The sequence below is a fragment of the Pseudorca crassidens genome, chromosome 1 (assembly GCF_039906515.1).
Source record: "Pseudorca crassidens isolate mPseCra1 chromosome 1, mPseCra1.hap1, whole genome shotgun sequence".
Taxonomy (NCBI): Eukaryota; Metazoa; Chordata; class Mammalia; order Artiodactyla; family Delphinidae; genus Pseudorca; species Pseudorca crassidens.
In genome coordinates, this window is record NC_090296.1 from 42,527,243 (window position 1) to 42,551,173 (window position 23,931).

At 42.5% G+C, this 23,931-nt stretch overlaps 1 protein-coding gene across 4 annotated transcripts in view; it reads right to left on the reverse strand.

The window, feature by feature from the left end:
• The window catches only part of DAAM1 (dishevelled associated activator of morphogenesis 1), a 179,176-nt gene that overhangs the window by 106,054 nt on the left and 49,191 nt on the right, over window positions 1–23,931 (reverse strand). For all 4 annotated transcript variants that reach the window (XM_067734604.1, XM_067734602.1, XM_067734603.1 and 1 more), the window contains exon 2: window positions 7,189–7,407. In XM_067734604.1, the coding sequence (XP_067590705.1) occupies window positions 7,189–7,371 (183 nt within the window). In that variant the 5' untranslated portion in view covers window positions 7,372–7,407. The remainder of the gene's footprint in view (window positions 1–7,188; window positions 7,408–23,931) is intronic.

A 23,931-nucleotide genomic window follows, 5' to 3' on the forward strand; every position in this document is an offset into this window, starting at 1 on the left:
CTGCAAGAAACTTTCTATTCTTAGTCATGGTCTTCGTATAAAAGGCAAGTTTTAAAAATAAACAGATAAAAAGTGTTGAAACTTTTCATCAATTCTGGTGATAATGGAAAAATTTTATTATTAAAGAGTGCTTAAAATAGCCCTAGTAATAAAAGAAATTATGTTGATAGCCTGAGAAGATGGGTACCAATTCACATGGCTAGTAAAAGAACAAAATCTGAACACTGGTAAATCATAAGACTAACTTTGATTCCTGTAGCTCTTTTCATACCAAAGTGACTTCAGAACATAATGAAAAATGAAGAGATTACTGATGTAGGTTCCCAAGGGAATTCATCTGGCACATTCATCTTACCTTGACTGTGAATTCATCTAACTCTGATACATCAACTAAATCCTCTCATTCCTACTTTCTTCATTTCTCAAAGTCTATTCTGGTTACTAATGTTGAGAGTGTCCTCAGGACTTAATAACAATAAAACTGACCCATACTAAGTTATTATATTTATGAACATACAAATCTTCTCATTATCCACCATCACTATCTTCCCCATTGAGACGTTAACTTTTGTTGACAGTCCTCAATTGCATAAAAGGTGATCATTAATAAATTTCTCAATAAGTTTCTTTAAAATATTTTATGTTTCCTGGAAGGCACAGCACTGTATAACAAATTATCCCAGAACATTAGACCCATTGGCCAAATAAATGGTAGACTAAACACTGAATTTGAAAGAAGGCAGATTAATCAGGAAACACTGTAAATGGAATTGGTAACATTTCAGGCTTAGGAAGACTTGGGTCCATACTGCCTGTTATTCCCAACTAGCTATAAATTCACAGTGATGTACTATATTAGAAAGGAAAGTTTTCTTCTGGTCAGTCTGTGAAACTGATTCCAAGTACCATTCTAAAATAATGATCATACTTGTCATAAACCTGGTTTTGCACCTAAAACCTCACCCAGGAAAAGCAGTTGTACATTCTGATGTTTCACAAGGCAAGAGAACTGAGGGAACCTGTGAGGAGATACCAGTTCCAATATGGCTGTTCCTGTGAAATATTCTGCAGGATACCCTTAGCCCATCAACTCTTGGCATATTCAGGAGTCTATGTATTTGGATAGAAAATTGGAAGGGAGCTCTTAGTAAATTCTCTTTCCTTTCCATTTCAAAATTAAAGTAGGCAGAGGAGGTAAGCATTGAAACAAGGCATCTCACCTCAACAACTGGACTCAATGGAAAACATACTCAGAATCTACCCAAGGAGACATGACACTTTTTGCTAAAACTTACTGATACCTCAGTAAGAGGTGTCAGTAAGAGACTGCAATGAGCAAGGGTTATTTTTGTAAATATAACCAGACAGCAAAATATTTTTACGTACTTTGGTATATTTAGTTCATTGAGAAAACCTGTAAGAAAGCAGAGGTACTGTCCTTTGGTTCAAATAAGAATCTGAGATATATAATTAAATCAACACAACCATCCCCATCCCCTTTTCCTGGCTCTCAGAACCCCAATCCGCTCAGGCTCCTATTTCACACTCCATCCACACTGAACTTTCAGTTCCTTGAGCTTTCCACATTTTCTCTCTCACCTCCCAATCCCATACATGCTGTTTTCACTGTCTGTAACACTCTTTTCTCTCCTTTTCGCCTGGATAATTCCTTCTAGTTTTTCATGTCTTACATTAAATACCACTTCCTCCAGGAAGGCTTCCAAGATCCTTCCACACTAGGTACCTGTGAGGCTTGGGGGTAGGTGTGAGTAAGCACTATCCTCCTTCCCCAACAAGAATGGAATTAAATGACAGCTAGGTTAAGAAATCAAGCAAATGGAGATCAAAATACCTTCCTTTTCACTCCTGAAAGCTGGGTTGGAGAACCCAACTTTCATCTGTAGACAAGTGGGCTTGTTGAGATTTCAGTGCTGAATTAGACACTTAGCCACCCGTCATGGAGACAGCTGGACAATTGCAAACTCCCCAAGGGGGTTCAAACCTATGAAATTTATAGCACCAAGGGTCACAGAATGTATGCTTTCTGAAGGCAGGTTGATTTGCAGAGAATTAGAGAAAGGGGGAGAGACTAAGCTATGCATATTCCAAAGAGGAGTTGGAAGAGAAGCTGAGAATATTACTTCCCAGCAAGAGAGCTAAGAGTGATGGATATAGAACCTGGGAATCAACTCTCACCTTGTGAAAAAAGAGGGGAATAAAGGTTCTTCCCCAGGAAAATGTACTGCTGGAGCGGCCCCTCTCACAGCCCTCAGTCACAGTGGATAAGAGTGCCTGTTTTGTTGCCTGTTTCCTCTGCTAGACCTTCCGCCCCACAAAGTCATTAAGGACCAGCTGCCTCAGGGCCTGGCACAGAGCAGGCACTTAACACACACACATACATCAAAAGAATCGATCTGTCAATTAATAACACATTCTTCTGCTTTTCCCCAAGGAAATCTTCCACTGCTAACGTTAAGATGGAAGAAGTTACTTGAACAAGGACAGTGCACAGAGCTATCATCCCGAGCACTCTTCAAATATGTTGGTGGGGATAATCTAAGACCTAAAAACCCTGTAGAAAAGACAAGACTTCAGCTGAATCTTATTTTCCGGGAAAAATGCTGAATCTCAGATTGGTTACATTCTTTTTTTTTTTTTTGCGGTATGCGGGCCTCTCACTGCTGTGGCCTCTCCCGCTGTGGAGCACAGGCTCCAGACGCGCAGGCTCTGCAGCCATGGCTCACGGGCCCAGCCTCTCTGCGGCATGTGGGATCCTCCCGGACCGGGGCACGAACCCGTGTGCCCTGCATTGGCAGGCAGACTCTCAACCACTGTGCCACCAGGGAAGCCTTGATTTGTGGCTGAGGCAAAGGACAAAGCAGAAGTGGAGAGGGGAGGAGGAGGAGGTAATACAGAAAAAGGATTGATGCTCAAAGGCATAAAATATATGCAGACATCACACTAATGCTCAATATTTTATTTTTAAATATCCCAAATCATTTAAAAATTGTTGGCAAGAAGACTTTATTTCTATTTGGCAATTCTCTCTCTGTCTCTCTCTCTCTCTCTCTCTCTCTCTCTCTCTCACACACACACACACACACCACATTCCCAAGTTACACATCCTCAGTTCTCCAGGAGGTATAGAACCATTTTAAAAGCAGCTGGTCGACCGATAGGGAGTGGAAACTAACAAGAGTTGGCAAAGATGTGAAAAATTGGAACTCTCGTACACTGATGGTGGAAATGTAAGATGGTGCAGCGCAGCCACTTTGGAAAACAGTCTGGAAGTTCCTCAAAAGTTATATACAGTGTTATATATGACCCAGAAATCCCACTCTCAGGTATATACCCATGAGAACTGAAACTATATTTCCACACGACAAAACTTGTATATGAACATTTAGAGCAGCAAAACTCATAATAGCTAAAGACTGGCAACAACCCAACTGTCCATCAGCAATGAGTGCATAAACAAAATGTGGCGTGTCCATACAATGGAATTTATTCAACAATAACAAGAAATGAAGTACTGATACATACTACAACTTGGAAAAACCTTGAAAAGATTACACTAAGTGAAAGGAGGCACAAAGGACCACATATTATGATTCCATTTATATGAAACGACCAGAATACACAAACTCACAAAAACAGAGACTGGATTAGTGGCTGCCTGGGGATGGTAGGGTTGAGGAGAAGTGGCAAGTGGTGGCTAATGGGTAAGGGAGTTGCTTTTGGGGGTGATGAAAATGTTCTAAAATGTATTGTAGTGATGGGGGCACTACTCTGTGAATGTACCAAAACCCAGTGAATTGTACACTTTACACAGGTGAATTATAGGGTATGAGAATTGTACCTCTACAAAGCTGTTACTAAAAACAAAGCGGGGGGTGGGGGGTGGTATGGGGCAGAGTGTGGGTCTGGGGCCTCCAGAAATCACTACATCCTGAGGTTGGACTGCTCTGGACTGCCCCGCCTGTGGCAGGGAGACTGTTAGAGTATGAGGCACTGCTCGGGGCCCCCATTCTTTAAAGATTCACACAGCTGACCTCTCACCCACGCCTGCTTTATTTATGAGATTTATGATAAGGGTGCAGTAAGTAATTCTGAAACCAACCTATTTGATAACACTTTAAAATACATCAAAATGAGTGACTCATCAGAAGAGAGAAAGGAAACTAGTTTATAACAACCGGCTCTGATGAGATGCTTTCCACCAGATAGAGGCAGAATGGTCTGCAAGTTAGGACCCACACTGGCGTGCTCACAGCAGGCAGATCAGCTTTCAAGAAAAGGAAAAGCCTGAGATATTTGCCCGGGGTGTTGTGTCCAGAAAATACCTGAACTATCTCCTATCCTTCTCGTTGTGCTAGGATGTGGGGTATAAAGCACCCATGACTAGGTGCCAGCCTTTTAAAAGAAGCTGTCTTCTTTAATCTTCACACCAACCCTAGCAGAGAGATGGCATTATCCCCATTTTGTAGGTGAGGAAATAAACTCAAATTCCAATAGAAACCATTTCAGAGGAAGTTACCCTAGGTTGCAGCGTGCTCTGACTCCAGAGGCCACGTGGCCTCCCTCTCCTATGCATGGGCACAGGCAGAACTGCTCTGCGACTAGTCAAGAGAACCCAGGGCAGAGGTTCCCAGTGGCTTTGAGCCCACCTCCTGTGTCACAGGACACCCTTGGCAGTTGGATGGATCCGTGGTCTAAGTCCCTGAAGTCAAGAGTAGACAAAAATCTATCCATCACTCACCAGGACAGATACAAACCTCAAGATAATTTGTTTTCTAATGGTTTTGGCTTAAAGTTCTGGTTTGGCATTGGCTTTTTAGCAACTAACAGCTGTAGGCAATTTTCACACAGAATAAAGACATCAATAAGGCAGAGAGTGGAATTTTCTCCTTTATGAATACAGAACAATGAGCTGTCTTCAAGATGTACATGGAGCTGCCACCACAAAGGCTCTGGCTTGGGTCTCATTTTGGGAGGCTGACAGAATACAACTGAAAGGACAATGGAGGTGGATGCTTTGAGTGGTACTCGCTCTGCCCACCAGCTCCACCACTGAGGAGGCCTTCATCTCTCAGCAATATCTGTCTCCTTAGGTTCACTTTTGGCTTTAAAATACTTTAACTGGGCAATAACACCAAGCACATCAGTGCATCATTACTGCCTTTCTTGATAGCCATCCTGACACATGATTCACTGCCCATCCCTGGGAAAGGACTGTGTCCTCCACCCATCCCAATGACCTCAGGCTTGGCCATGTGACTTGTGGTGCCAGTCTCTACAGAAGGATGATATGTCCTTACCCTGTGTGATTTGCATTGGCCAAGGAAATGTGGGCTAAAGTGACACGTGTCATTTCCAAGCACAAGCTTAGAGCCTGCTAGCAGTTCACCATGTCTCTCTTTCCTATTCCATCAGGCCTGGGTCTTGGTCCTGAGCAGAATATGGCACAGAGCAGAAGCACAGCTGACTCACACTGGACATGCAGCATCAGCAAGAGATAAGCCTCTGCTGTTGTAACCACTAAGATTTTGCTATCACAGGATAAACTAGCTGCAGATGACCGAGACGGCCATGAACAATGATCCCCTCCACTTCTCTTCTCACTTTCTATCCCTCCTCACAACTCACCTCCTCCAGAAAGCCTTCCCTGACCACCCTCCTCATCATTGTGTCCTACACCCCAAAACACATTTACACAGAGGTGTGTGTGCTTCTTCCTTTCGTGGCATTATACCTCTTGTCATACTACTGAAACTGTCAGCTCTTTGGGAGCAGGTTCTAGTTTTCCGTTTTGAATCTCCTTGCTAGCATCTAGAACAGAGTTCTGCATGCAGTGGGAATGGGAGAGGGTAGAGAGAGATGCCTGAAACACTGAAAATATTCAACGTCATCAAGTGTAAACATGCTGCCAGGAGTCATCTCTTTTCCCCACCGATTTTGGTTGGTAATCAGCCCATTAATCCACTGAGGAGGCCAGAACTCAAACATCAGCTTCATAGTACTCTCTCTTCTTGGCTTATCTCGTAAGAGAAGCTTATAGGTGAATCCTGGTCCATCAAAGCTGGAGTGACAATCAGCTCAGTTATTAGCCCTTGAGGGCAATGACACAGCCTATGTTACTTTTTTGACCTAAGATTCATGTAAAATGATAGCAGTCTCTAGTATCTGTTGAACAACATAAATGGTCTGATTAGAACTAACTCCGTTACAAAATGCCAGTGGTGATCAAGGGAGGATACAGTCCTTGTGTAACGTCTATTGAACCCCCAAGAAGGGGCAGGCTTTGGGCCATTCCCACTCTGCATTATTCTCATTTAAACATTACATCAAACCTAGGAGAAGGTGGTTTTTTTTTTTCTTCTGCTTTCCGGAATGTAGGCTTGGAAAAGTCATATGCTTTTTTCCATACTGATACAGATAATAAAGTCAGAGCAGTAATTTGAACCAAGGTCTTCCTAATGCCCGTGCCAGTGCCCTTAACTGTACCATAATAACCTCCGGAACACAGAATGGAAAGAAACGCTACTTCACAGGTGCTTCAGAAACTTGAAGAGAGCACCTACATCTCTTGATGAATGGGTCCTACACTAGATACATCCCTCACTTCAGTATAGTGGATTCTAAAATATGATAGTATCTATAAAAAGCTTCCCACAACAGTTATTATTGCAGTCCTATCATTAGGCTAAATAATTATACTCTACTGAAGTAATAATGTCTTTCATCCAAGGATCAAGGACGGGAGGGACAGTATGACTAATTTTTTAAAAGACACTATTACTACACACTGGGAGTGGCGGGAAGCATGGGGTAATCCCAGCAGGTGTGAAGCAGATGAAGGAAGTATTTGTGCACACAAGTATCTCAGGTTGGGATGGGGAGGAATTAGAAAGGGCAACCTAGGAAGCAGTCGTGCCACATATCTGAAGACCTAAAGGTCTAAATCCCTCCACTTAAAGCACCAGCAAAGCCCTCTGATGTAGTGATGCTACCTTTTCTTTCTCCTTCTCCACAGGCTCAGTGCTGACAGTTGGGGGTGCAGATCGAAGGGACGGATGGGGGCCATTTCACTGAAGAAAGGCAAGCCTGTGTCTAACCAAACCGTCCACATCCTCTCCCCACCCTCCTGGATAGCCCCAACTACCCCTGGGATGGAAGTCTGAGACTCACCACAAGTTCACTGAACATGACGTCCAGCTCCTCCACAGGGGGCATGGGTAATGCTGGCTCCATGGTCTGAAGCGCAAAGTTGCTATCATTTCGCAGCCGATACGTGATTTCTGGGTGATCATTATTTCGGAAACAGCAGAAGATGAATGAAATCCCCCGTCCACCTCTCTTCCTCGGGGCCATAGCTGAATCCTGTTCTGTTTCTTGACCGATTAAACTCTGCGAAAAGAGGACATGACATGTTAAGAATACAAAAAGGATAAGATTTATATAGTTTTCAAGTCAGACCAATTCAAGAAAGAGCCTGGTGAGCCAGAGGCAATGTCAGTGGAGCCAACATCTGGAGGCAACGTCTGCAGGGCATAGGGGACAACGTGGGCAGAGAGTACATGCCCGTCTAGGCACTTGTTCAGTGTTTCCTATGACCCACTGCTGAGCAAGCAGTAAACACTCCAGCCACCTCACGCCATGGCATATGCTCCAATCCCATTGGGCTCCGGGCCGCTCTCTGCACATCGTGTGCTCTTTCTTGCCAACCCATACTGTTCTTGTTACTCCCCTGCAAGAATGACCTTCTCTTCCTTGCCACCTAGAGGATCTCTTACTTATCCTCTAGGGTTCGATTGCAATTTCTCCTTTACTTTCCCCAAGCAGAATTAATAATATATATGCTAAGACATATCTATCCATTCCAGCTCATGTCACAGTCAAAGTTCCTTAGGAATGTGTCTTCCTATTAGACTGGCAGAACTCAAAGCAGGGGGAAGGGGCTGTGTATCAAGCAACTTGGTGGCCCTAGTGCCCCGCACAGCACCAGGAAGTCAGAAGACACTCAGTTAATGTTTATTGTGTTGAATAAATTCATAACAAAGGAGGAGTGACTTAACACGAGCTAGAAGGGTCCGAGATTTTCAAACAGAAAAGATCAAATGAATTAACTGATAGAGAGATGGTTAAATAAATGATAGTATATTCACATAATGGAACATTACACACTCACTAAAAAGAACGAGGCATCTGTGCATGTAGATATGGAAAAATGTTCAAGATACTATGTGATATGTATACTATATACTACAGGATTACATGTTTTAAAGCATTTATGAATATATGTCAGGAAGTGTTATCAGCAGTAACTTCCAAAGAGAGGGGATGGGAGAACTACTCCTTTTCACTTTATACCCTTTTGAATTTGAATTTTTACCATAAAAATACATTTTTAATGACTGTATAGTTTTTTTTAAGTTACAACTGCATGTATTGTCTTAGAAAAATTTCTAAGTTATACTGTCAAGTGAAAAAAGCAACTCAAAGAATAATGTGTATAACATGTGCCATAATGTCTTTTAAAAACAATCTTATACAAAAACCTAAAGAATTTACATGGGACTGCATAGCAAAAGGCCTACAAAGATACACAGCAATTTCCTAACTCTGAGGGAGGAAGGGGTTGGGGAAAAGGCAAGAAAGGAAACACACTTTTTATTATATATATATACGTATGTATATATATATATTATGATAAGAGCATATTCCTGTATAACTTCTGTAGATTGTCAATTTTTAAAGAGATGGGATTGAAAGGAAAAAGAAAGGTGGATTATGAATTGGCCCTTGGTGAGCTGGAAGGGCAGAGGAGGAGAGCCACATCTGTGCCAGGAAGATGGTAAGAACAAGGGCGTGAATTCCAGGGAGGAGCCAGGGGGAGTCAGCGTAGAGAGGAGGGCTGGTGTGGAGAAGCTGCAACCCAGGCTGAGGAGTCTGGATTTATCCCACAGAAACTGGCAGTCACACTTAAAAGCCTCCCCTACATTTCTCTCTTTTAAAAAAAAAAAAATTAGAGAAAGCAGATGTGGTTGGGTCTTGACTACTCATTCTTTAGAGCTGTGGGCACATGACTTTGCTGGAGAAGCTACAGTGACCGCTGAGCACCACAGAGAGTGCACAACAGATGATCAGACAATATATTAATGTCCCCGTCCTGACAAACACAGCACGTGCTGAGACACGGGGCTAACACTACAGCAGGCACTTGTAGAAGAGAAGACCTGATGGGGAGGCAGAAGCCCGCAATTATCCTCGAACTGATTTCTATGGGCGAATCCATAGAAACAGGGTCAGAGCTGTGTCACCCCCCAGGATGAATTTAAAACCAATGGGTAGGGCTTCCCTGGTAGTGCAGTGGTTAAGAATCCGCCTGCCAATGCAGGGGACAGGGGTTCGAGCCCTGGTCCGGGAAGATCCCACATGCTGCGGAGCAACTAAGCCTGTGTGCCACGACTACTGAGCCTGCACTCTAGAGCCCACGTGCCACAGCTCCTGAGCCCACGTGCCACAACTACTGAAGCCCGCGCGCCTAGAGCCCGTGCTCCGCAACAAGAGAAGCCACTGCAATGAGAAGCCCGCGCACCGCAACGAAGAGTAGCCTCCACTCTCTGCGACTAGAGAAAGCCCGCACGCAGCAACGAAGACCCAATGCAGCCATAAATTAAATAAATAAATTTATTAAAAAACAAAACAATGGGTAAAGCTGTAAGGAGACATAAGGAAGAATTTTCTAATGTCTGTGATTGGGATAGGATGCAGGTGAGGAGTCCCTGGCTCCATTGTCTTCAGACTGAAGTTAGCTGTTAGAAATGCCTAAGGTGTGTAAGGTACCCCAACTCTTAGATGGGAGACGGGAGAGAGATTAGAGATTTTCAGCAAGCGTTGACTTGAGCTTCCCACTCCAGCTTCAATTCCAGCAGCTCTGCTTTTATACTTTTTTGGATATTGATATATTAGGTATCGATCTTATTTTATAAAAACGTCCTGAGGCTACTCACTGCAATTATAAGAACATGCAAAGGCCAGGCAACAGCCTCCAAGGGCATCACAATCTGGCTCCTGCCTGCCTCCCCACCTCACCCTGTAGCTTTCTTCGTATGGGTCACTGCACTTCAACTACACTGGCCATGCTGGGTCCTGCCTCAGGGCCTTTGCATCAGCCATGTCCTTGACTGGCATGTTCTGGCCACATCTGTGCACGGCTGGTTCTTTTCATCATTAAGGCCTCAGCACGAATTTCACTTTCTCAGAAAGCCATCCCCAACCACTGTATCTGCCCCAGTCCTGTTCCATGCTTCAGTCACTCTCTATCCCTTTACCCTGTTTGAAGTTCTTCAGGGCAAGTACCACTATTTCAAATTATCCACTGTGATTATTTCATGGGGGCAGGGGCCCTGCATATATTGCTCATTGCTGTGCCCCCAGCACATGACAGTACATGGGACACATGTACATGGGATACTCACATATTTAACAGCAGACTTTTACATAAAGTCTCATTTAAACAAAGGACTTTACTTCAAAAAAATGTTAGACTATGGGGCATGGGGATGAAAGTCAAGGGGTCTTTAAGCTTTATCTGTACGATTTAAATTTTTAAAGAACAATGTATCCATACATCATTTATGCATTTAAAAATAAAAGTATACACACAGAAGAGAGACCAGAAGCAAGTGTGTCAACATTTAACAATGGTTAATTCTGCATAGTGAGGAAATGGATGGCTCCGTTGAACTTTGTTCTTGTTCTTAAGTTTTTTATAAGTAAAATCCAACTTATGGACTTTCAGCATCTCTTCCAAATCAGAGAATCCAATTCCAAAATCTGTCACCAGTTTCTTGATTGTGTAATGATGCAAACTCGGGTAAAAATTCTCATAAACAACTATGTTTCGCAAACACTCCTAGAGACAAGCTCTCCACTCACTTTAAGGGACAGTGGCCTCTGAAAGCCGGCAACTGGAAGTCCTGAGTTGGGAAGGGAGAAAAGAGGTTAAGAGCAAGGTATCGGTCATGGAGCCCTCTGTGATGACCTAACTGACTCTGGGATAAAGACTTAGCCGAGATACCAATATCCCATTCTGTTGAAGCATACATCTCCTGACCTAAGGAATACTTATGCAAGGTCATATGAGACATATGCAGTACCTGGGATTCCTTTGGTAAATGTGTATTAATATCTACTATATGCCAGGCGTGATAGTAGACACCTAAGGATACAGAAAGGAGTGGGTCACTAGGAGCTTATAATCTGGGGGGAGAGAGTAGTGCCCCAAATAATTATTACAAAAGTAATATGACATGTTATACAGTTAAGTGCTATGTAATCAAGCAGGAACTATGTAGGGAAGAATCTGGTCCCTGATGCTTGTGTGGAATTTTGACAGATGTTAGAAAGCAGGGCACTAGGCAGAGGGACCAGTGCAAACAAAGGCATGAGCTGGGAAGGGGCAAGTACACGGGGACTGAGGGGTGGTATGGTACAGGTGGTGCTGTATAACATCTTCCCGTAGCTGAGCCCTGGAGGGTCCCATCTCCCTACTTAAAACCTACCAACACCATTCTAAATTGGCTTTCAGTGTGCTATCAAATCCAATTCCAACTCATTGTTTCTGTCTTTTCTATTTCCTTAAAAGTATCCTACACTTAGCCAACAGACCGTTTTCCATGCCCCATAAATATCTTGCACTCCCATCATCTTCCATCCAGGTGGTCCACTCATTTCTTCTGCCCTTATCTTTGTCAACAGTGTCCCCACCCTGACAGTATCAGTCCTGAGAGTACTCAATGCAGTAAGCCTCATCTGCTGGTGGTAGATGAAATTTGGTTCAACATTTCTGAAGGGCAATTTATTAAGCCCTTAAAATAGTCACAATTTTGACCTAGAATTTCAACTTCTGGAAATATATTCCACGGATATATTCAGAGACACTATCAAAGGTGTTTTTATAAAAATTTTCAAAGCTATAAGAGCTTTGAAACAAGGGGATGCAAGAACAAAGCTATAAGAACAAATAAACAAGGGCATAAAATAGGTGTTAGTAATAGAGAACTATATGAAAAAGGTAAATAAATTATGGTACAACTAGATGATAGACCACCATGCAACCTTTGAAAAAGAATATTTAATACAAGGATATATCGTACAGCACAGGGAATATAGCCAGTATTTTATAAAAACTATAAATGGAATATAATCTGCAAAAATTTTGAATCACTATGTTATACACCTGAAACTAATACAATATGGTAAATTAACTATAACTTAATAAAAAATTAAAAAGAATATGACATGCAAATACTTATGATATATGAAATAAAAAATAGGTACACAATGTCCCATTTATGTATGAAAAAATGTATATATTGATACATGAGCAGAAAAGAAGGACAAGAGAAATACACTAAAATATAAGCAGCATTTAGCTCATGTCAGCTGTATGGATTACTTTTAAAAAACCCCAAAACTCTTGTACTTTCCAAGTTGTTCTCACAATACTACTTTCACAATTAATAAAACGAGATAAGATTTTTAAAAAACACTTTATATGATTATTTGGAGGGGGAAACGTGTACGCAAAACTGTTCCTATCAAAAACTTCTAAGTTATGGTGATCTACACACCAGCTTCTCAAACTGTGGTGAAGGACGGTTTTCCCACCGATCTGTTACAAACATATTTTTGTAAAATACAGTACAAATATCTCAGTAATGTCAAATTGCTATAAGGCTTTCTCTAAGTGTACAATTCTTGCACTTTGTTAACCAGCAGGTAGGCAGCAATGGCACTGATGTACACCAGGAGATGGGAGATAAGACTTATCTCATTAAACTATAACTGTTGGAGTTTGTCTCCGGTGTGTGTCCTCAGGGCAGGAACCACCTCCCACTCAAGTGTCCCACATACCCTACCACTGCTGGTCCGTCAACTGAAGAGAGACTGTTCAGAGGCTACTGTCAAGGTCCGACTGCACGCGCATGTGTGTGGAAGGGGGCAGGGGAGGCAGTGTTCAGGCTGCTCGGAGATGAGGTCAAGGAAACAAAGCAGGCGAAGGCCAGCTCATGGAGGGTCCGTGCTCAGCCTTCAAGTTCATTGGCAGACAGTCTTGCTAACCTACCCACCCATCTGAACATGATCTGGGCCTTTTAGCGTTTTGAGACCCTCTACAATGCACAGCCAACAGGTACGGTAATCTGTGGTCTGGGTCTTTCTTCCCCCATTGAAGAGTCAACTCCACAGGGAAAAGTGCCCACGGCATGTGTTGCACAGTGCCTCACACATATAGGAGGGTAATCAATGTATTTGAGAAACTAATAAAGAGAGTAATTACTTTACTTTTGCATTTTACAAGTTGTTTCGCTTAAACACAAGTTATACTACGTTCTGGCGGTATAGAAGAGGGGAGCAGAGGAGACATTAAGATCTAAGAAAATTCAGTCCAAAGCATTTTTCAAGTCTTAAAAATATGCCAACAGTTCTATAAACAGAAGAATACTAAGGGGTCTTGGCTAATTTCTAAGACGGGTAATGAGATATAGGGCCTATTACATTTAAGGACCTAATTGACATCATTTTAATAAGGACAAATATTGCCTTTGATAGGTGATTTGTGTTTAAAAGCCTCAGTAAATCCCAAAGACCAAGTTTTTTTCTGGCTCTTCCGTGGAACCCCAAATACAAGGTCCTCCACTAAGCCCATCCTTAAACTGTAGATGACGGCAAAACTTTGAGATTTCCAACAAGCAACCGTTTTTAACGCACTTACTTGGAGCTCCACTGTTCAGAGCCCAGTTTCCTGGATATAGACCAAAACAGGAAGCAAAAGTAATCATCTCACTTGACCCCTTAGTGGCAGTAGGCACTTCTGGCCAGCTCTCTTAACTGCTCTAGCACTTCACTAACGAGTGATCCCAACAACGGCCTGTGTACAAGATTCTAGAAGCACATTCACACCCATCACTTCTTTCCATCATCCCCATTTGACACATGAGATTTAAGAGGAGACTTGGCAGGGAGAGGGGCAATTAGAAGAGTAATCTGCGAGAGACTTGATTTGCTGGTGAAGGCAAAGAGATGTTTATTCAGAACAGCCTAATTGTTGGGAGTGGGGTTAGCAGAGGTCAGAGAACCTGCTTGCTTAGTTCAGCCTCCTCTCATCTCTCATGTGAATGACTACAACAGCTTCTTAACTCCTCTTCCTGACCCCAGTCTAGGGGTTGACAAAGCTTTTCTGAAAAGGGCCAGATAGTGAATATCTCAGGCTTTGTAGGCCATTAAGCCTCTATCACAACTGCTCAAGCCCGCCACAACATGAAAGACATTTCTGTGAACAAGGGTGTGTGCCTGTGTGCCAATAAAACTTTATTTGTGACACTAAAATTGAATTTTATATAACTTTCTCATGTCACAAATATTGATTTTAAACCATTTAAAAATGTGGAAATCATTCTTAGCTCATGGAACATACAAGAATAGGTGGTGTGCCCACGTGGGCCCGTGGGCTGAAGGCTGCCAACAGCTGCCCTAGTCCATCACATTTATCCATTTAATTCATTGTGTCCAATGTTTATCAATCAGGTGCCAAACACTGTGCTAGATACTAAAGAAAAAAGGCTGAAAATAAGAGAATATGTCTTTAGGGAGCTTATTTGATTTGAAGAAAGCAGGTAAAAGAATCAAGTAAACTATAACATAATTACTGATTTTAGTTAGTGTTACAGGGGATGCAAGAAGAAAATGAAAGAAAATGCTGGTGATGGTGCTGGTGGGAGGGGACAGCTACTTTAGATAGTGTGATCTGAGAGGGGGCATATAAAGTGAAGACTGATGCATAAATGGGACGAGATCTGCAGAGTGTCAGGGAAGAGGACTCCAGGCAGCAGGAGTGTGTGTAGCAGCCCAGGGCAGGTGGGGACCTCGGCACATTTGAATCAGGGAGAAAGACTAGTGGGGCTGGAGCACAGCGAGTGATGGGAGTGTTGTTAAGAGAGATGAGGTTGCAGGGGGCAGGGGCCCAGACCCCAGGGCCTTGTACACCGGAGTGAGGAATCTGGGATTTATTCTCAGCACGTCATAAATCCGACTGTGTCACTGGGCTCTGCAGTGTCTCCTGGATATGGTCCAACTTCCCAGCCTGGACCAAATAAAGACCCTCCTTTATTTTCTACCGTCTTCTCCCACACCTTAACTGCTGTGCACCCCTGTGCCCACCCCATACACACATGCCCACAGCAGTAGTTGCACCTCTGAGCCCATCCCTCTGCAGTTCCCTCAGCCTAGGTGCTCCTTTCCATCTTTACCTGACTATCTTCCACTTACCAGTCAAGACCACACTCCAATACTGCTGCTTTTATGACCCTTCAATGTCCCAGAGATGGTCACACATTTCTTTTCACACCCCCGGCACCATATACATAGTTGAGTCTTTTTTTGGTTTGGGTGTTTTTTTTAATTCATGTCTGTTTCCCCCACTAAACTATGAGATCCTAAAGGCAGGGACCAAGTTTCATTCAGTGCCTGGCACACAGTATATTTGCAATAAATGTCTGTTGAATGCAAAAGCACAAATGCCTAAGTGAACAGATGGTCTCATCTCTGAACTTCAGGGTGGTGCGACTTGGTGTTCTTCCCACAGTTGCCTGTAGATCTGTTTTTCACAACTGCCAAAACATTTGAAGGCAATCAGATTGCCAAGTGCTCTTTAGCCACTTGTCAAGATTTCTGATGCTGACAGTAGCCTCACAAACAGACTTCATTCTGGCGGTATCTGCAGCTTCCCTACAGTGAGAAATTTCTCTCTGGCCGAACTGGCTGGTACTTGGTTTTTCCACCCATCCTCAAGTAAACTCCATTGGAAACAAATCCACTGATAGAATCTTTTAGACATTTTCCCCCCTCCTTACATTCAGTGAACACTTCGCCCAAGATGTATTCACTTACTCAGCTATCATACCTGAGCCTCCATAGGCCAGACTCAGTGCTAGGTGCTAGAGAAATAGGTGAAGAAAACTCACAGACTAGGGAGATCACACCTAGTGGGGACATTTAGGGAGCAGTGAAGCTGGTCCTTTTGGCCACTGAGGAGGCAATGTGTAGTTACTGAAACCAGCAGCCGATGTTTCCACATCTTGGCCCCCTTTTCAATCAGATCGGCCTGAGGGAAAGGACTAATTCCACCAGGACAGCTGGGCCCTCAACCAGAACACATCTTCTCATCTCAGCTTCTGGCCCTGCTGCAGAGGGGAGAAGGTGCTTCTGGGACACCCAAACAGCAATCCACCTATAGCATTACAGATGACTATTGCTATGCCGTGCACAAGGAAGCAATTAAAAAGCTGCTTAAGATTCTGGAGCAGGTGCATTTTGCTTAGCAAAGAATCAGAAATTTAATCCATCTGTGGCCTAGCTCGAAGTCAGAGTCATTTGTATTGCTCTTTACCAAAACAAACAAGAGTCTCAATGTGATAACAGTCAAAAAATGAGGACCAAATTTGCGGGAATGTTGTTTACAATTATGATGAGTAAAAAAAAAACAAAAAAAAACTAGAGAACAGAAACAGTCCACAAGAAAACCCCCTTTAATACTTTTCCTTTGATAATGCCAAGTCACAACACATACGTAATATGGAAAGTTTGCTTTCCACAAAGCTACACATGAGCAGTACCTAACATATGGGGGAAAATGGAAGGTCGTGTTGACAAAACAGATTTGCACTGATACGTACATCAGTCTTGCTGGCTCATCAGGGACTTATGGCCACATTTATAAGATGGCTGAGGGATACACTCACTGGCTAAGTTACCAAGGTCTTCCTCTAACCAAAGTGGTTACGGGGGAAACAACAGCTTACATGCTGAAGGACGGGAAAGAAGGAGACGGTGGTCCCTTCCTGCTACCAACTTGGTTAAACAGTTGAGAATTTCTGCATGGACACACGAAACGCAGTGGGCACCATGTATGTCAAGTTCCACGTCTATTATTTTAATCAAGATAGTATTTTGCATTTAATTCTCCAGTTATCATTTTACCACTAAAATATTGTCATTGTTTATTATAAATGGTCTCTGGAATTTCTGAAACAATGTCACAGACATAAAAAGAAGGGCAAGAAAAAAAATTATGCCACAAGTGCAATTTTAAAGAGAAAGGTTAAGAGAACCCTCAGTTTTAATTAGCGAACCTATTGTTTTCAGAGCTGCAGTTTACCTCACATTTTGCAGAGGGCTCTGACATACGACTTGGGTTTCAACATGTTAATGTTAACCCAAATTCTCTTATCAAGAAGAATGTGAAAGGAAAAAATTGCTTTGCTTCTTTCCTTGGCCATCTCTCTCCCATCTCACATTCCTCATGTCTGGTTTCATTTCAAGAACACCAGATGCCAAATACTATTTGGAGCTTTAAAAAATGATGGGTTGCAGTCTAAAGGCTGTAGGAGAAACGTCTGAAACGGAATGTGTTTTCCCCGTAAGTTTCAACATCCTCTCCATCAGGAAACGGAAAGGGCGTTTCTCAGTGAGTCCAGTGGAGGGACAGCCCTTCCCACACGCTTGGTCCCAAAAGGATGTTCTAATAGGGCATTTCTTGGAGTGGCTCCTGGAAATTCACCCAGCAGTCAATCCTCTCAACCCAGTGACTTTTCTGAGACAAGAAGAAAACAATGAGGGCATCCCACCACGGACGGGGAAACCAAAATCCAAACATTCAAATAAGCCTCTGCCACCCTGAAAACACTTCCTGCTCCACTGTGTAAGCAGCACAGCAAAAGCAAAGCACACTCCCTCCTCTGGGTCCGCCTGCATCACTGTGGGGGAGGGGGGGCATGCAAAGTGGAAGCCAGAACCAGTCCCCTTCCTTCCCTACTTCCTCCCGAGATAAGGGAGGAAGGAACCCAAATGAAGTGCATGCACACCCTCAAGCCAGACCAAGCCTCAACCAGCACATAATCAACAGTCCTGTTCCAGGCCCAAGCCATGGACTCCTGCCAGAGAATAGCCCCTCTTCACATAAAGAGCAAAGGAGGGGACCTCCAGGTCTCTACCCTGAAAAGCTGGCAACGACTATTCTGTCATGACTCAATACTTTAGCCGTGGGTTTAGGGCATAAATCCCTAAAGTCAATGTAACACAGATCTCGAGTTAGGAAGTTTGTGCTGTTCACGTGACAGAAACCAGTCTGGAAGCCAGGACATCTAGTCTAGATCATCTGGGAGAAGAGCCAAACCAAGTGTCACTGGAGCTCCCCACCAAACAAAGCGCAACCTCGCCAGAGGGCCTGTTTCTAGTCTGTGAGGGAAGTCAATAAACAAATTTAAGCCCACGCTGAAAGAAATGCAAATCATTTTCCCCCTTTGAGTTTTCTACCTCCCTGACTCTAAGGGACCCACTCAGAGTCTTTAAAGACAACTTGATACAAACCCCCTATAACTGGGGGTTATACAAACATAAGAAGCTACCACTCAAACGGCCAGCTTTGTCACATCGGAAGCTCTCACTCTTCCAAGAGGCCAAGTTTTGTTCTTCAACGAATATGTAAAAGAATGCAACTTTCCTGAATCACCTAATAGCCCTTTGCAGAAAGGGTACACTGCCACCAATCTACAATCACCTGTAGTCTATATGCTCTGGTCCTCTGGTGATCCGACTGAAACAAGCCCCAAAGGTCAGAGTCTTCACCACTTCAGGTCAACGTGCTGCATCTTAAAAGGTCTCCCCACCGAAATGACCACACTTGAGGCACTTAAGGTTTCAGACCTTCCCAAACAAGCGGCCAACCCTCTGGTGTCATCCACAGAGAATATGCAAATGACATTAAAAAGACATTGTCTAAAAAGAAACATAGTATTAGGCATTTTTTGGAACCTCCTAACTGAAATGATTCTGGCAAATTCTGAGAGAAAAGAGGGTGAGCAGATAAATACAGTTGACCCTTGAACAACAAGGGGGTTAAGGGCTCTGATCCTCCACACAGTAGAAAATCTGAGTGTAATTTACAGTTGGCCCACTGCATACTCGGTTCCTCCCGTATCCACGGTTCTGCAAACGGGGATTCGACCAAGTGCGGATCATGTGGTGCTATAGTATTTACTGTTGAGGAAACTCCAGGTACAAGTGGACCTTCACAGTTCAAACCCGTGTTGTTCGAGGGTCAACTGTACTTGGTTTGAACAACTATGTTTTCCAAATCTTCAAGCAAAATTTAGTGTAATTTAGAAAAGATAAACTGGGGGGCACTCTAGGCCGAGGACTCACGACGCAGCCTCCCAGTAATATTATCAGCAGAGGACCAGAGCACATAGACTACAGGTGATGGCTGATGTCCTAAAATGTACAAGTACTCTTTTCTTATCTCCCCAGTGAGCCCATAAGACGTGGTCCCCTGGAAACGTGAGTACTGCTGCTGACCCTCAGAGCCCCAAACCAGATGCTGTTCAATCTTACTCCTTCTCAAATCGTATAATTACATTTTATCAAGGCCAAGTAGGTATTATTTCTATTTCTACACACGCCTCCATGGAAAATAATGTCTCCGTCTCCTGGTATCGTAGGGAAACTACAGGTCTCTGGACTGAAAATAAAGAAATAAAAACTTGCTTAGAGGGTTTATATGTTTTCATGTTTACTGAATGCAAATTTTAAAACTCACTGATTACCTTCGTCTTTTCATGTTCTTCTAACGACTTTTATGCCAAGATTACTTTATTACAATTGCAACAGGAGAAAATAAAATAAAATACCACGTAGAACAAAAGTTCTTTGTTAAAATCGGCCTCACTCTCTGATAACTGTTAAGAAACTCCCATCTTTTTCATGGCAAATGTAGCTTTTCAGTTAGGGAAAAACGGATGAGCAGATATAAAAGACAGGCAGCCGTGGAGTCGTGACCCGGGTTCAAATACCAGCTCGAACGCTTTTTTTTGGTGAGTGGCTTTAAAAAAGACTTCAGCACCCCGAAGTCCTCTATAAGTGTTTGATAGATTTTAAGTGGACGTTACAAAGGGAAGTGAGAACTACATAAAAAAGTTGAAGGGGGATTTATATTTGTTAGCTACTGTTTGGTGGAAATATGTTAACCAGATTCCTTTCCCTGACATTCCTGTGTGTATCAGCAGAACAAATTCCTGGAATGAGGCTGGTTTAATCTCCATAGGGCAGTTGTCACCACTAAATCAGGGGCTCTGCAGGTTAGTCAGCTTATCTGCAAATTGTGGGAAATTCTTGAGGGTTTTGGGGCAGTGTGCAAAAGGCATTAATTAAAAGAGAAACTTAGCCTTCCTGTATATTTTGAAGCATTCAACAGGCTTAATATTTCGATCCAACCACTTACACGAAAACTACCACAGAGCACACCCACTGCAACGACACTGACGTTTGCAACACTGACCTGATTCCCCTTCACATTTTCCTCAGTGATCTCATCTATTTATTATTCTCCTTTCGACATCTGAAGGCATCTTGTCTGCCCAGGAAAGTAATTGTGAATTGGTCACCAAGGTAGAAAACCTACTGCAAGGTTTTACCAACTGGCTTTCCCAGTTTTGCCTCAGAAAGAGCAGTCTGAACAAGTGTGAACACAGCCATGGTTTGCCATTGGAGATGTGAAAAATGTTTATGGAAAGCTAAGTACATGGTGATCCTGGGTTCCAAATTACAGAGTGGTGAGCTGTTTACTAGATAGATGCCGAGTCTCTCTACACCCCTGCTGCTCTGAGGGGCTCATCTGGGGCAAGGCCAGCACCACACCTATGCTCAGGCTGTTCCTAATGAGTCCTGCTCAAGAGGCGGAGAGAGCAGCCACCCAGAAACAACGAGGACCAGACAATGGAGTCACATTATGAAAGCTGAAACTCCCTTCGGAAGAGGCACCCTACCCTTCATAAAAATTCTACCTATAAATTTTACATAATAATTTTTCAAGAGAGGCTTATGGAAAGATGATAGTAAAAGCTTCCGTTGAAGGCAAGTTCAGCTGTAGAAAGAAGGCAGTAAAGAGGCACTCTGGCCTCCACCTGTTCAGGTCTCATGTGGCTCTGGGAGCTGCTGCTTTTAAATCAGAACCACCCAGCCCTGCAAGAGATGCACATTCCTCTAATGATTAGAAGTGAAGCCAGGACTGTCCTGTCAGCCTATGAAACTAATTTCCAAAGACACAGTACTAAAAACACCTAGAGAAATAAAGCTTTGACATGAGATTTCCCCAATCTCCCTTCATGCTGGAAACCTCCATAAGCACTCAGATGTACAACCCTCCAAAATCTGAACAAAGTTTTTTATAACCGGGGTGGGAACAAGGCAGGCGACGCAGAAGACCAGTTTAAAAAAAAAAAAAGAAAGGCAGCAAAAAACCCTCTGCCCCACAATGGGCCATCTAATAACCAGTGGATGGGAATCAATTGTATCGCAACCTGGCAGTATCTATTGTTGCTTATAATGCACTGGCCCACTGACCCACATCTAAGAATTCCTAGATTCCATATCTAGGAATTAACCTACCAACATACTTACACACGAGCACAGAGATATATTAACAAGAATGTGCACTACAACACTGTAATAGAAAGAAAACAGGATTCATTATTTGTAATAGAGAATATCTAAGTGTTCTTCAAAACGGGAATCTTTTAAAAACTGTTGGGGCACCCATAGTGTAAAACACTGGTTCTCATACTCTGATAACCAGGCTTTACATCACACCAATCATATAAGACTCTCTAGTACTGAGGGCCCAGGCTTGGGTAATTTTCCAAATTCCACAGGTGATTCCAATGTGCAGGCAAGTTTGAGAACTAGTGCTATAGAATCCTATGCCTGGTTTCAAAGAATGTGCTAGGTCCATGGATACTGACAGGGAAAGAGCTAACACATTCAGAGTGGAAAAAGAAAAGAAAAAAAGAAATCAAGTTGCATGATAATACATATCTATCACCATTTATGTTAAAACTCAAACAAAACCGTATTTGTAGCTACACACAAGTGCACACACACGCACACACACTTACACCCCTATATGTGTGAATGCATAGAAATGCTTCCAGAATTGGAAGTAGTAACTGTAAAGTCGCTAAAGTATTTAGCCAAATGCTTGGCACATGGAAGATTCTCAATAAATGGTGGCTATTACTTCCATGTGTGTCCCAAGTTTGGGGGAGCCTATTGGAATAGTTTCACGTAGATGATGAACTCTTATAAGTGCATGATACAGATGCAAGTTTTCTATTGAAACTAGAAATTTTGCAAGACTTCTCAATAAAACTCCATCAAAACTCTACGTATATACCTGAATAACTCGTTAATCATTATACTGATTCTTTTATTTAAAATTACAGCTTGCTTTCTTCATACTTGAATCCCACGCCCCACCAAAATGACCCATTTCAAAGTTGTTGCACGTCAGCCAAATCTAAAAACTTCAATTGTAATGCTAGACACAACCTTAATGAACATATAGAGGAAGAATATTCCCAAGGCTGCAGGTACCAGCTATAGGGATAACATGACACACTTTAAAAAAATGTTTTGTTGTTATAAATTCTGCATGTTTCAAGAGGCAATTATTGGAGAATTTCTGGTTCACTAAAGCCATTATGTTGGAAGTTCTTCAGATGGCCACAGGGCTGCTTAGATGAGAGGCTGGGCAGTTCTATTATTTTTTCCTTTTATTTGGCTCTGTTTCAATTATACTTCTACTGTGGATCAGAAATCATAAGAGTATCACAAATACAACCAGAACAGGAGATTTCAGGATGCTCTTACATGAAGAAAATTTAGTACTTGGTGTGTGTTTAAGATGCAATCAAATATACTTTAAAATTGTGTTTTTATAAAGGTAAATTCAGTACAATTTTCAAAATTCTTCTCTACCTTTAGGTACTTTGAAAACAGGTATGCATAATCCATATTTACTTGGATGCCAAATGTTTGGCTACAACAACTTTAAAGTTGTTTTCCAGCAATTTTCTCTCAAGTACATGTTCCTGAGGTTCCATCTTTAAAAGGTGAAATGTTTGGGGTCCTCCTTATCAATCAATAAAAATGTAATCACACTGCTTATAGAAACCAAATGAAAACATGGTGATTGTATGAATTTATGAGGCAAGAGATGGTCTTTCCAGGACCACATTAAGATTTTATCAAGGAATTTTACGAAATTGAGGTCTGAATGCTGACAACAGTCCTATGAGACAAGATTCTAATTATTTCCTGGCCATACCTCCCCAAAATTTATGCCATTGAAACCTGATTCCTTCAAATATCACTAAATATTCATTGCAAACAGCTGGGAAAAAAATCAATGATTCTAAGAACGGCAAAATGATCACCAGTATACTGGTATCAGTCCCAACGAAACAAAGTTACCATTACTTTGGAAGCCAATGCCTATTGTAAATGGAAGAGTAAAATGGATTTTTCTGAGATCGTTAGAAGACACTAGAACATAAGCATGCACAGCTCACAGACAATGATGACAGGGTCTGAACAAATCAGCATCAATGGGACATGCCTATCAAGCTTTGGGAAAATATGGAAGACACCAGAAACTTATCTGTTAATAAACTCCTCTGGAAACTGAGTTCCAAGTCACTTCCAGAAATCCCAGCTGGCCTGCGGAGAACTGGATAATGACGCCATTTCTGGGTGCTCAGAACTCATACAAAAGTAGAGCCTTGAAGAAGTACAAAGATGAAGCACGTGCTCTTAAGAAAACAGAGTGTTTTTCTTTTAATACGCACTTCAAAACTGCCTAACCTGTACACAATCAAAGCAATGAAGAGACCTTGAGGATGGGGGAAAAGGTAAAGTTGTGAGAGCTAAGTGGGCACACACCAAGGACGAAAGAGCACATGTGTGGAGTGGGTGAATTGATAAACATATATCATCTCTTTTCATTAAACAAAGCTAACAGTCAACCCAAATCGA